The following is a 12,780-nucleotide window of genomic DNA, read 5'->3' as shown; positions in this document are numbered from 1 at the left end:
CTTCGTTTGTTTGACAGTGACAGTTAGGTAAATTAGCAGGTTAATAAGCGTTTACCAACGTATTTAATGATAATGTATACATAACTGGTCATACTGTATAAATACTTTGACAGTTTTTTTCTGAACAATATCAATACTGGAATATTGCAATGCATCATCTTTATTTTTAAATGCGTCTTTAACACGGTGGTATTGCAGCATTTACTTCAGTACAGTTTTTTTAGTACATCTTTCACCTCAGTGTATTATTGAGTTATGCGAAGATGTCTCCTTATAAAGTGTTGTTCTGCACTTGGAAACAAAAGCTGGTGCTCTGTTTAAGCAACAGTTTTATGATGCAAGAGAAACCACTTCCCACAATTCATGGACAGAACTATCAGACTTTGTTTGTGCCATGTGTCAAAAACAGCTACTGTATTAGATCATGAGATTAAACATATCATTTTCCACTGTGTTTTGGTTTTATGTAACATACAAATCTAACTAATTGGTATTTAATTTTTGTGGAACTGTATATAATCTACTTGCTCTTCCTCACCTGCTTTGGCAGCAAGTGAGAGTTTGCTTCAGGGGAGAGGTATGGTGTCAAACTGTCTAACAGAAACACACATCGCTATCGCCACAACCTGAGCCTGAAGGTGACCACTGTCAGAGATATGAAATGTTCGAAGGGAGCGGGGGGGGGGGGGAGGCAAGTGTGTCAGTAGTCTGATAGACTTCCCCGCCAGCTCTGAAATTTAAAAAAAAAAAAACATTAAAAGTTCTGCAAAGCAGTTTTCCCTTCAGGTCTTAAATTGATTGATGGATATTAAACGTTGCAAACGGAAGGCTTTTGTTCATTTTATGATTCCCTTTATGTTAGTGTGGGCTTCTGTATTTTTGGTTACTCATCATTATTTAGTTTTTATTAAATTTGGCTTGTGTGTTTTAATTTATTGGTAGTTTTCCCTGTTCCTATTTTTTTTTTAAATTCTGCCTTCTGTGGAACTTGCGCATTGCTTTTATGCAATTCCAGTATTTCTAATATAAAGTATATGAGCTAGACACATTGCATTCAGCTGCTTGCTTTGTATAAACAGTGTGAACTGTTGGTAAGTTGAATATTTTTTTGGGGGAAAGGAACTTGAAACTTCCCTATCTTTCAATTTTACAAGTCTCATACTTCCTCCATACACACCTGTGCTTTGATTATGACCCCTTGATTCATTCGAGTACTGATTCGCCTGAAGTTAGTGTTGCTTTTGCTCATACAGTAGTTCATCTCAAAACAACATGCTGCCTACCTTTTTTCTACTGTTGTTTTTGTGTGAAAGCACAGGTAAGGACATTTTTATTAATGAGTGCTATAACAGGATGAGAAAAAAAAATACAATTTAAAAATGTACTGTTTACACTTATCTATGCTTCTATTTGTCTATAGTGACATCCTTCAGTACAATGGAGCCTTCACCCTCTTCTCCCATCCATGAAAAGTATACCACTACAATGGAAGGTAATACAGAAATTTGATCCTATAGTAATTCCAATCAAATGAGGTGAAGCGTATTGCTGAAACGATATACAGTGCTGTTTGAAAAACGTTTAAACTATAGAAGCAAGAGTCTCCCTGAAGATATACTGATCCTGTATGTTTATATTATGGCTCAGAGCTTTAATAATTTCCATTTTGTTTTCGGGAAATAATGCTTTACTCATAATATTATAATTGTTTGGCTTAACAGACAGGTATAAATACTAAAATGATAATATGAGCCTTGTCCATCTTTACCATGATAACGAGGACATAAGAGTTGCAAACCACAGCGGTTGCAATCCGAACACTTTTTTGTATTGGTTGAGAACATATACATACAGTAGTGTCAAAGTTGAATTTGTGTTTCTTATTTTTCTTCTGTTTTTTGTAAAAACGTTTCTACCAGAGAATCAGACCTTTTCAAACATAAGCATCTAAGTTTAGTGTGCTAGCATGCTAATATTTGCCAATTAGCACTTAACACATATACAGTTGATGAGGATCACCAGCAGTGATTAATATTTTTCCAGTGGGGGACAGGAATATTTTTAAAATTACAAATGTTTTGGGACATTTTAGGACACAAACAGGGAAAATTGAAGGATTACCAAAGTCATTCGGACTCTTTCTCTGGAGACAATGAATATGTGTGCATAATTGTAGACAAATACATTTAGTAGTTATTGATATTTTATCTAAGTGAAAACTTTGACCAGCTGCTGGCGCTATATGAAAAGTAAAGAATCACCACCATCAGTCATCGAGATTAATTATTTGGGGAACATGAATACCTGTTAAAAATGTCATAGCAATCTGCTGAATATTTCAGTCAGGACCACAGGGGTGTATAGACAAACAAACAAGACATTGTCATCCCTACAACCACGCCGTTAGTGTGGCTACAAATGTATGTAAAACTACAGTAATATCTTCTCTCTGTCTTCTTTCTATTACTATCTTTCTATTCTCTAAATCCCCTCACACATAAGGGGAGCTATCTTCTCTGCAGCTGGTGGCCACACCCGATTACCCAGTTGCAGCAGGTCAAAGAGTCGACCTGCACTGCAGTGCTTTTAACATGCCACAAAATGTCATTTGGTCCTGGGAACACCTGGACAATCAGACCTGGAAAGAAGTGCACATAAGTAGGGATCTGACCCTCACCAAGCCAGAGGAGAGTGGGAAGTACCGTTGCTCTGCCAAGAGCCCGCGATCGCTAACAGTGAGCCCCAACCACACAGTCTATATCGTTTCCATGCACGGAACAGGTGGGTGACAGAGCCTTTATACAATTCTTTATTTTTAAATTTGTTGTTTATTAGTCTGGTAACTAATGTTTAAGACTGAGATTTATTTAAAGATGTTATAAATGCATTGCCAACAGAAGGAACATTTGATCCACATTGGAACTGATTGCACAATAGATTAAAGACAATTGCTTAAAGGAGAAGTAAGTGATATGTTCCTTTTAGCTAACTTCCAGTGATTGGAGTTAGCAGTCCCCTCCCTCGCTCGAGGTCAACACCAGATGAACGCGCAGTCGTCTTCATCAGATAGTGCCGTGATGGAGAGCAGCGAGTTATCGTTCACGGGCACAGAGACCCGCCTCTTTATAGCGCTCTGTCTCCTGATTGGATAAAAACGAGAGGGATACTCAAAATGTTATCTGGCAATTACTGCAAAACTGATTGACTGGGAGAGCTTTGTCATGTACTGCACACTGATCCTTGTAGCAGTATTCTGAATAAGAACTGCCCAATAATTCTGACAACATTGCGTTTGACATGCACAGAGAGTGAAGTTTCTTTTTTCACTTTCAACTGGTTATCATGTTTGCTGTAACCTTGAACTAAAGCATTTCCCCTGCAATGTTATGTTGTTTCCCTGACTTACAATAGTTGGTGAGAATTTAGGAATAGCTGCTTTCTTCCTTTCCCTTCTGGCCTTGGTCATCAACCTTGTCATTCTCTTTTGGCTGGGCTGCCAAAGATTTGGTGACACACTTATCATTTCCAACACTGTGGCTAAAGGTACGGAACACCATAGATCATTTTCTGTTGGGTCAAATTTTAAACAATGTTCTGCAGATGATTTTTTTTTCTTCTTTTTTAAGGTTTTCCTGGGCCTGAAAAGTCACCAAAGTAAGTCTCCACTGAAAAAAAAAACATATTTATGTTGTTTGCAATTTGTTCATGTTGCCAGTTGGATTAGAATGGCGGCGTGCCAACAGTCTGATTGTATTTTTCTGACCACTAGGGGAGGTTTACCACAGACTGAAGGTGATGGAGAGGTGTACATGAATTACACAAGCACCGATCAAAGCTACACTGATCTGAACCCCACTAACATGACAGAGGATAATGTGTACTCAAGTCTGTCATGAATATCTGTGGAAAGGTGGAGATATACAATAAAAAGAGGACGTGTAGCAATAGGAGCATTTTTATTTCAGCCTCCAACAGTTAGGGGACATCTGCATGTAGACCTTTGCATTATAGTGTGTGGATAAACTAAAAGTATGTACTTTGTTTGATTGAATGTAATTTCAAACCAGTTATTTAATCTGGTGAAACTCACAGCTATGTCTTTCTATCTGTGTGAAAAGGCCTTTCCTTCACTGTGTATGGAGTTTAATAAAACCTGTCATTTCCTGTAATTTATTATATAGTCTTTTTTCAAATTGCATGTACTGTTGATTTGTAATAGTATCTTTATTTTTTAAATATGTCATTAAGAAAAAATCACCATTCGGCATATTAACACACCATCAAAATGCTATTTACAAGAGCTTTATTTACTTAAGATGTTTGAGTGCAATACAATATATAAAAAGCTGTTCCACTGTTTTGTAACAGCGATTCATTATATAAAAAAGTATACAAAGATATAGTACATTTACAAGAGATAGCTGAATATTAAGCATTGGCTTTCCTTGACAGTGAGTCATGGGGATTTCTACTGTGGGACATGTCACAATAGTGGATGCCAGAGGGGAAACTAGCTAAAGCATTATGAGTTCACAATACCAGATAAAACTGGTCAAGACAAAGTGAAAAAGAATAACTTATTTGAGATAACAATCTTATTATCACATAAATAACTGATATAGTTTCAGGCATGGGGAGAACTAGGGTGAAGTGTCTGTGTAATCTAGTAAGGAACTCTAAACATCACAAATTAGATAGTTTTGTTAATGTACTTCTGCCTTCAAAACTTCTGCTTTTCAGCTTAGACTTCACACAGGAAGAACAGAGGAAGTGGTTTAATTCAGAGTGCAGCTCATGCAGTATGCGCAATTCAACTGCCAAGGAATGTTTGTAGACCACAATAAATCTTCTTAAAGAGACTCTAGAGGTTGTGGAGCCACCAACACTGAATTACACAGACAGTACTGTTTATAGTTCAAAAGGTTCAACAAAATGCTATGTACGATTGTATCTTCAAATTTGGCAACATGAGAGGAGTTTTTCACATCATGTTTTTGTATTAATCATTTTCGGGCGGTTGGTGTTCGCTCTGGAGTCTCTGGCTCTGATTCCTGCTGTCCATGGAGAGATGTGAGGTGACCGTCTGTGAGCACCCGTCTCCCTTTCTTAGGTTTCTAAAGTGGCCAATGATGAACCTTCTAAACTTCCTTGTAGCGAAACAATAAACTACAGGATCCAAAATACAGTTGAGGCCCATAAGAAGCAAGGTGATCTGATGTGCGTCGTTGAGTGCTTGACGAGTCTTCTGGTCCCACTCTACGTGGCCCCAGCCCTGTTCGATTTGCAACACCGCCAATGTCCAGGGGCCTTGAATTACATGGTGGGGCAGGAAACACAAAGCAAACACTCCAACAACTGCCCACAACATCTGCAGAGCCCGTCGTTTGACCCCCCTGGGCCTTTTAGATGAGGAGGACATGGTGTTGTTGGACCTTCTGGATGAAATTGTTCCAGACCTGAATTCTGACTGAGGAGGACTTTGAGAAAGTAAAGCTCGAGCAATGAGGAAATTACACACCACAACAAGGAAAAAGACGATAAAAAACATTCCAATTATTGCAAAATGAGTGGCAGCCACTGTCTTCTTCTCAACTTCTGTTTCATTGTGGTAACCCTCAAAACAGCGAGTGATATTGTTCTCATCGGTCTTCGTCCCTGGAGATGTCAGAAACGGAATAGACATGGACATGGTCAACACCCAGATGACAACGCACACGATGATCCCACGACGTCTGTGGTCTGAAGAGGCCGCATCCAGAGGCCGGGTGACTGCCCAGTATCGGTTGATGCTGATGGCTCCGAGGAAGAGGATGGAGCAGTAGGTGTTGATGAAGAACAAGGAGCCAGTTAGCCGGCACATGAAGTCTGAATAGGTCCAGTGACCATGGCGAACATAATAGCCAATCCAGAAGGGAAGGGCACACACAAAAAGAAGATCAGCGATGGTTAAGTTTGTCATGTAGATGCGGATTTCGCCCATAGCTTTGGCTCCCCGGAGACAGCGCAGGATGAACAGCACGTATAGGTTTGCGAAGAGGCCAAGGATGAAGATGATGGTATAGACAACTGGTAAGACGACATAACGAAACTCTGAGTCCAGGAAGGTTGAGCCATTACTGGCTGAAGAGCCCAGACCAGAGGTTCCCCTGAGGCCATATTGTTCTGTAGTTGGTCCCGCCATTTCTGTGGGATCATCTGTGGGAGACAAAACATATCAACATAAGTCCCATCACAACATAAAGCCTTTGTGTGGTTGAGGACCCAAGACCAGAGATTTCTGTGAGCAAACTTTGGTTTTCTTTAGTTGTTTCCAACATTTCTGTGGGAGACAAAACATATCAACATAAGTCCCATCACAACATTTTTAACACCTATATTAATCACTAAATAAATTAATTAACCCCTCATTAATTTACAGACTGTCAGACCTGATTAAACTGATTCCATCTCCAAAGTCAGTCATTAATTGGGGCTATTAGTTTGAATGATGACAGTTAATTGACAATATTTAATAACTAATAGTAGAGTCAGTTAATACAATTGTGTTTGATGTTTAATATCATAAGTATGCCCTCATCATTCTTTATATAGCCATCATAGACGTGCTCATATTTTGAGCACAAGGGCCATTTAAAAGACACCACAAACTGTCTCTTTTGAATTTACAGTTTTTCTCAGTTGCTTTGGTGCTTTTCTCAGATCAGAATGAAAATTCTCATAACTATTAGTTCAACCTCCGCAACATTTAGTCATTTGAGCACATCATAGCAATTTCTACTTCCTCTGAACAAATTGCAAATGCTTTTGGACATGTATCAGTTGCTTTCATACAATTCTCTGCTGTTTTATAACATTGTCATTTGCTTATGTCATGTCAGTCAAAATGAACTATACTTATGGATGCTGAATAGTCATTCCCAATAAAACTAATAGTCTTCATTTCATTGCTTGAGTCATTACATACAAAATTGTTGAACTAGTTATCAAATTCTGCCAAGCAAATTTTATACCTTTTCTTTATCATGGATACTTTCCTCGCTGCATTGCAAGGGATAATATCCGTTGTGATGTAGAGGAAAATATGTGGCCAGACAGACAGGAACGTCTGGATGTGCCAGAATGATTTACCTATATACAGTATGTTCAGTTACAATATGTCCTGTTATATTGTTCACATTTGTGCACAGCTCTACCAAAAGGGTGTTTTTTTATGTTTGTTCTAAATAAGTGACCGAAGTGTATTTCTCTTTTGCACAATGCTGTAGAATTGCAAAGAGCATATACAGTAAAAATGTGAAACATACGTATTCAGTGTCTTGTACTCACTTACTCCCCTAACTACAGCAATGTGTAACTTTACTGTAGTTTTCAAATGGCTGTACAAGTAGTGTATAGTGCTGTCTTGAGCATTTTCAGGTAGTGTCACCGAGTTCTGACCTTTTTTTGCATTGGAAAACACTGAGAGAATAAACTGTCATAATGAAAACATGACAAAGACATTTGACTATCTTGTTCATAAACGATGGTGTCAAGACTTCTCATTTTAATGACACTGGCTGTTTCATTGACATGAATACTTGCTTTTGAGGAATAGACTATCCATTTTGAGCAAGTGACGTACTTTTGCAGGTTATCCACTAGGTTTTGCAGTTTGCAATAATTGTTTTGAGAAATGCACTAACTGCTGTGCAAATGTTAATAGTGATGTGAGAAAAGCACCAAAGCGACTGAGAAAAACTGTAAAACGGTAAAATTATTCTAATTTAATCTGCCGTGAAATGTTGTACTTTCATTGAAAGAAAAAAAAACTAAGCAAATTACAGGCTTTCGACTTACCAAATAGCTTCCTCTTGTATCTCTTGGTGTGAACACACTAAATGTCTCAGAAGGTACAAAGTACAAGCTTGTGCGTGTTTATGTGTCTTTAAGTGGGAGTGCTACTTCTTCATAAAAAAAACCCACATGGTGCAACACTGATATCCATCTACTACTTGTTCCTGTATGAAAAATGCACACGATTCACTCTATTCTAACTTACTTTCAACTCCAAAAATCCCAAAAAATAAATGGAGGTTACAGTAACATACATGGATGGATATGGATGTAAGAGACAGACAGACAGACGGACGGACGGACGGACCGATCGATCGATCGATCGATAGATAGATAGATAGATAGATAGATAGATAGATAGATAGATAGATAGATAGATAGATAGATAGATAGATAGATAGATAGATAGATAGATAGATAGATAGATAGATAGATAGATAGATAGATAGATAGATAGATAGATAGATAGATAGATAGATAGATAGATAGATAGATAGATAGATTAGTTTACCTTTTGGCTGTCTGCTGCCGTGATAATAGCTTGTCAAACTTAGATAATAGATTATATTGCCAAAAGTATTGGCTCACCTGCCTTGACTCCCATATGAATTTAAGTGATATCCCATTCTTAATTCATAGGGTTTAAAATGACGTCGGCCCACCCTTTGCAGCTATGACAACTTCAACTCTTCTGAGAAGACTTTCCACAAGGTTTAGGATTGTGTTTATGGGAATTTTTGACCATTCATCAAGAAGCGCATTTGTGAGGTCACACACTGATGTTGGACGAGTTCTATCGGGTTGAAGTCAAGACTCTGTGCAGGCCAGTCAAGTTAATCCACATACAAACTCATACATATTTCACTGATAGTTTACCTTTTGGCTGTCTGCTGCCGTGATAATAGCTTGTCAAACTATTTTGCTGTGCTGCCTTTATCATCTCTCTCTTTCTCAATCTCTGTCGCTTCTTCAAAGGTATGTGCATTGCATAATTTACCAAACCCACAACTTGCTAGCAGCCGGGAATTTCCAGAAAAAACATTACCATGAGGGTAAGTGTAGCAATATACCTACTGGCATTGCAACTAAACACAAAAGAATGAATGCGTATATTACCCGGTCAAATATGTCACAAGACCAAAATCAGACTTGAAAAAAAAAGAAGAAAATACTTTCATGATTTTAAGGTTTACTAGGATGAGGAAAAGTCCACTCAAGTGAAGAGGTAGGCTACTTACAAATACATACTGTAAATGGCAAGCTTTGACATGTACATCTGTTGTGAGGTTCCCATAAACCTTTATAAAACAGTGACAGATTTAAATGTTTCTTATTCTGAATCATCAGTTGAGGCAAGCCTGCAGTAACGCATTTTGACCACACAGTGGAGGAAGAGGCTAACAAAAACATCATAGGAATATTCCCGTTTCACATGCCAGTAAAGCCCCATTTTATTGAATTACAGAGAATTTTGCGGTGGTTTATTGTGTGTCAACAAGATTTCAATTTATGTTGCTGTAGCTTATCTCTTCCATGGAATTATTAAGCGATGTGACGAATTTATTAGCCTATACCCACCCAATGTCACCACAAGCCTTCACAGGTACAAACTCAAAAAATTTAATTACAGGTAAACATGTGTCCACTTCCGGGCATTGTCACGCTGGTGCTAGGATGGCACTGGTGAATCACACCATTCTGTCGAGGAAATAAAACTTTTTTTTTGTTATGGAAACCTGAATTATTTTAGGATTTAGTTAACAGTGAATCATGGAATTTTCCACTTTGAGACATGTCACAATACTTGACAAAACAGATAAGCATGGGGAAATGATTACTTAATTGATGGTAGATAACACTCTCATTCAATTTATGACCTATTTTACTGATATGTCAGGCACGGCAAGTAAGCCCACTAAGTTGAATTGTCTGTGTAATCTATTAAGAACTCTCAACACCCCAAAATGTATATGTGTACTATTCTTGTCTTTTTTACTTTGTCTCTATACTTTGGACACAGCACCTGCATGAGGATTTAAATAATGTGTTTGGTGTCTCATCTGAAACTGATGGAAAGTCTCCTACAGAATTTCAGCATCATAATGTTTTGTTGATGTATTTCTGCCTGCCAAACTTCTGCTTTCCTGCTTAAACTTCACACAGGAAGAACAGAAGGAGTGGTGTTATTCATAGCACAGCTCATGTATGTGCAAACAAACTGCCAAGAAAATGTTTATAGGCCACAATGAATCTTCTTAAGAGACTCTTCTCTTTAAAGGCCGTTAACCCAAATCCACAAAATCCTTCTCACGATGTAATTTAGGGAGTTCGCTGCATGATAGTTAGCATCTGACAAGAATTAGGTATATTAATCCAAATAAAAAACTTGAACTTTACGGAATTTCAGTTTAAATGAGGCAGGCTATTCTCTGGTTCTTATCAAACTGTCAAGACAGTAAAAAAGTTTTTTTTTTAAACCACATTTTAAAATATTTATAATCATTTGATATTTTTACTATTTTAGACCAGGTTTCCAGAGGCTTTTAGAGAGGTTGTGGAACCGCCAACACTATAGTACACGACATAGAGCCAGACAGAGTTGCACAAAAAAAACTTAAAGGCCTACTTCACCGGTTGGAATATGAAGGTGTATTGAACTCGGAGATCCTATTTAGTATAAATGTGCAAAAAAAATGTAATCGGATCATCTTAGCCTGAGAAAAGGCAGAAAGAGTGTTTTATGGTCTAACTGTCTAACCCTACAGTTTCCTTCTTGTGACATCACAGTAAGGGTTAGGATTAACAGGACAGCTGGGCCAATGGAAGACTAAGACTAATACACACACCCTGCTATGGATATAGCTCCACTGCATTGTGGGTCAGCCTCTTTAGGCAAATGCTAAGGGAGCAAACCCTGACAGAAAAGCAGTGTGTTGGCGGTGCACAATAGGCGGGCCTTAACATATCAAGGACCCGGCAGCCTCCTGCAGTCAGGATGGGGACTGGTTGTCTTGGGACCACCCATGCCACTAGGTTTACCTCTTCCTGGCGAAGATAGTGCTACTTGTGTGAATGTGTATGATTGCTGTATGTTTGAGGTGGTGGTCGGAGGGGCCGTTGGCGCTGAATGGCAGCCACGCTTCCGTCAGTCTGCCCCAGGGCAGCTGTGACTACTCTCGTAGTTTACCACCACCGGTATGACTGTGTGTGAACGAATTGAACCAGGAACCCTGTAAAGCGTCTTTGAGTGCCTAGGCAATAAAGCGCTATATAAAACCTATCAATTATTATAAATTAATTGTTATAATTATATGTTTTATAATGTGTTTTATGTATTCTAATCTTGCCCCTGTAAAGCACTTTGAGTGGCCTTGTGTCTGAATTGTGCTATATAAATAAACTTGCCTTGCCTTGCCTAAGGGAAGACTGAGGGAAGAAAAACCTCATTCATTATATTATAATAGTTATTTTATAATGATAGAACGCTGGTTCCGTATGGGTGAAGTATTCCTTTAATGTAATGTTCTGTAAGTAGTATGAAAGTTATAGATATCTTCATTTTAATCAATATAATAGATATGTTTGAATCAATCCATTTCGTTTTGTTGCTGCTCGCTCTGGAGGCTCTGGCTGCAATTCCTGCAATTAATGGAGCACCAGTCTCCCTTTCTTAGGTTTTTAAAGTGGCCAATGATGACCCTTCTAAACTTCCTTGTAGCGAAACAATAGACTACAGGATCCAAAATACAGTTGAGGCCCATAAGAAGCAAGGTGATCTGATGTGCATCATTGAGTGCTTGACGAGTCTTCTGGTCCCACTCTACGTGGCCCCAGCCCTGTTCGATTTGCAACACCGCCAATGTCCAGGGGCCTTGAATTACATGGTGGGGCAGGAAACACAAAGCAAACACTCCTACAACTGCCCACAACATTTCCAGAGCCTTCCGTTTTACACCCCTGGGGCTTTTAGATATAGTTGTTGCAGACCTATATTCTGACTGAGGAGGACTTTGAGAAAGTAAAGCTCGAGCAATAAGGAAATTACACACCACAACAAGGAAAAAGACGATAAAAAACATTCCAATTATTGCAAAATGAGTGGCAGCCACTGTCTCCTTCTGAGCATCTGTTTCATTTTGGTACCCCTCAAAACATCGAATGATGTTGTTTTTGTCAGTGTTCGTCCCTGGAGATTTCAGAAAAGGAATAGCCATTGACATGGTCAACACCCAGATGACAACGCACACGATGATCCCACGACGTCTGTGGTCTGAAGAGGCCGCATCCAGAGGCCGGGTGACTGCCCAGTATCGGTTGATGCTGATGGCTCCGAGGAAGAGGATGGAGCAGTAGGTGTTGATGAAGAACAAGGAGCCAGTTAGCCGGCACATGAAGTCTGAATAGGTCCAGTGACCATGTTGAACATAATAGCCAATCCAGAAGGGAAGGGCACACACAAAAAGAAGATCAGCGATGGTTAAGTTTGTCATGTATATGCGGATTTCGACCATGCCCTTGGCTTTCCGGAGGCAATGTAGGATGAACAGCACATAGAGGTTTGCGAAGAAGCCAAGGATAAAGATGATGGTATAGACAACTGGTAAGACGACATAACGAAACTCTGAGTCCAGGAAGGTTGAGCCATCACTGGCTGAAGAGCCCAGACCAGAGGTTCCCCTGAGGCCATATTGTTCTGTAGTTGGTTCCGCCATTTCTATCTGTGTGAGACAAAACATATCAACATAAGTCCCATCACAACATAAAGCCTTTGTGTGGTTCTTTTAGACAAGTTACTCAGTAACCAGTTTATTGGGTACACCTAACTTAAACTAATGCCGTAAATACAACTGTCCTAACAAATCCTACCTTTAGGAGGGGGTTTATAGTTTTTGTTGAAACTGTTTTAATAAGATGTTGGATTCAACTGTGTTATCTTTTCAGAGACTG

General features: G+C 39.0%; 3 protein-coding genes across 3 annotated transcripts; 1 reads left to right on the top strand and 2 right to left on the bottom strand.

Annotated features, from left to right (window-relative positions):
* The first annotated feature begins 1,212 nt into the window (after window positions 1-1,212).
* Window positions 1,213-4,115, top strand: LOC307261342 (uncharacterized protein). Its single transcript, XM_080041859.1, has 6 exons — window positions 1,213-1,318; window positions 1,421-1,492; window positions 2,503-2,781; window positions 3,412-3,543; window positions 3,627-3,654; window positions 3,770-4,115. The coding sequence occupies exons 1-6, from the start codon at window positions 1,273-1,275 to the stop codon at window positions 3,894-3,896; spliced, it is 684 nt and encodes a 227-aa protein (XP_079897985.1). The 5' UTR covers window positions 1,213-1,272; the 3' UTR covers window positions 3,897-4,115.
* A 215-nt stretch (window positions 4,116-4,330) lies between these two features.
* Window positions 4,331-7,882, bottom strand: LOC307261707 (platelet-activating factor receptor-like). Its single transcript, XM_080042285.1, has 2 exons — window positions 7,837-7,882; window positions 4,331-6,195 (listed from the first exon to the last, which is right to left on the bottom strand). Exon 2 carries the CDS (start codon window positions 6,179-6,181, stop codon window positions 5,000-5,002), a length of 1,182 nt encoding a protein of 393 aa, XP_079898411.1. The 5' UTR covers window positions 6,182-6,195; window positions 7,837-7,882; the 3' UTR covers window positions 4,331-4,999.
* Window positions 7,883-11,420: 3,538 nt separating this feature from the next.
* Window positions 11,421-12,545, bottom strand: LOC307261677 (platelet-activating factor receptor-like; the record flags this gene model as incomplete). Its single annotated transcript, XM_080042250.1, has 1 exon — window positions 11,421-12,545. The coding sequence occupies one exon, from the start codon at window positions 12,543-12,545 to the stop codon at window positions 11,421-11,423; it is 1,125 nt and encodes a 374-aa protein (XP_079898376.1).
* Window positions 12,546-12,780: the final 235 nt, after the last annotated feature.

This window comes from Ammodytes marinus (genome assembly GCF_949987685.1).
Source record: "Ammodytes marinus genome assembly, chromosome: 15".
NCBI lineage: Eukaryota > Metazoa > Chordata > Actinopteri > Uranoscopiformes > Ammodytidae > Ammodytes > Ammodytes marinus.
Note: the sequence above shows the minus strand (reverse complement) of the source record. Positions and strands in the feature narration are given on the sequence as shown.

Excerpts from the sequence above, each read along its gene's own strand:
- LOC307261342 (XM_080041859.1), top strand. The coding sequence starts at position 1,273 with ATGCTGCCTACCTTTTTTCTACTGTTGTTTTTGTGTGAAAGCACAG. Across the intron at positions 1,319-1,420 it reads GTTTTTGTGTGAAAGCACAG|TGACATCCTTCAGTACAATG; the intron begins GTAAGGACATTT and ends ATTTGTCTATAG. Across the intron at positions 1,493-2,502 it reads GTATACCACTACAATGGAAG|GGGAGCTATCTTCTCTGCAG; the intron begins GTAATACAGAAA and ends CTCACACATAAG.
- LOC307261707 (XM_080042285.1), bottom strand. The coding sequence starts at position 6,181 with ATGGCGGGACCAACTACAGAACAATATGGCCTCAGGGGAACCTCTGGT.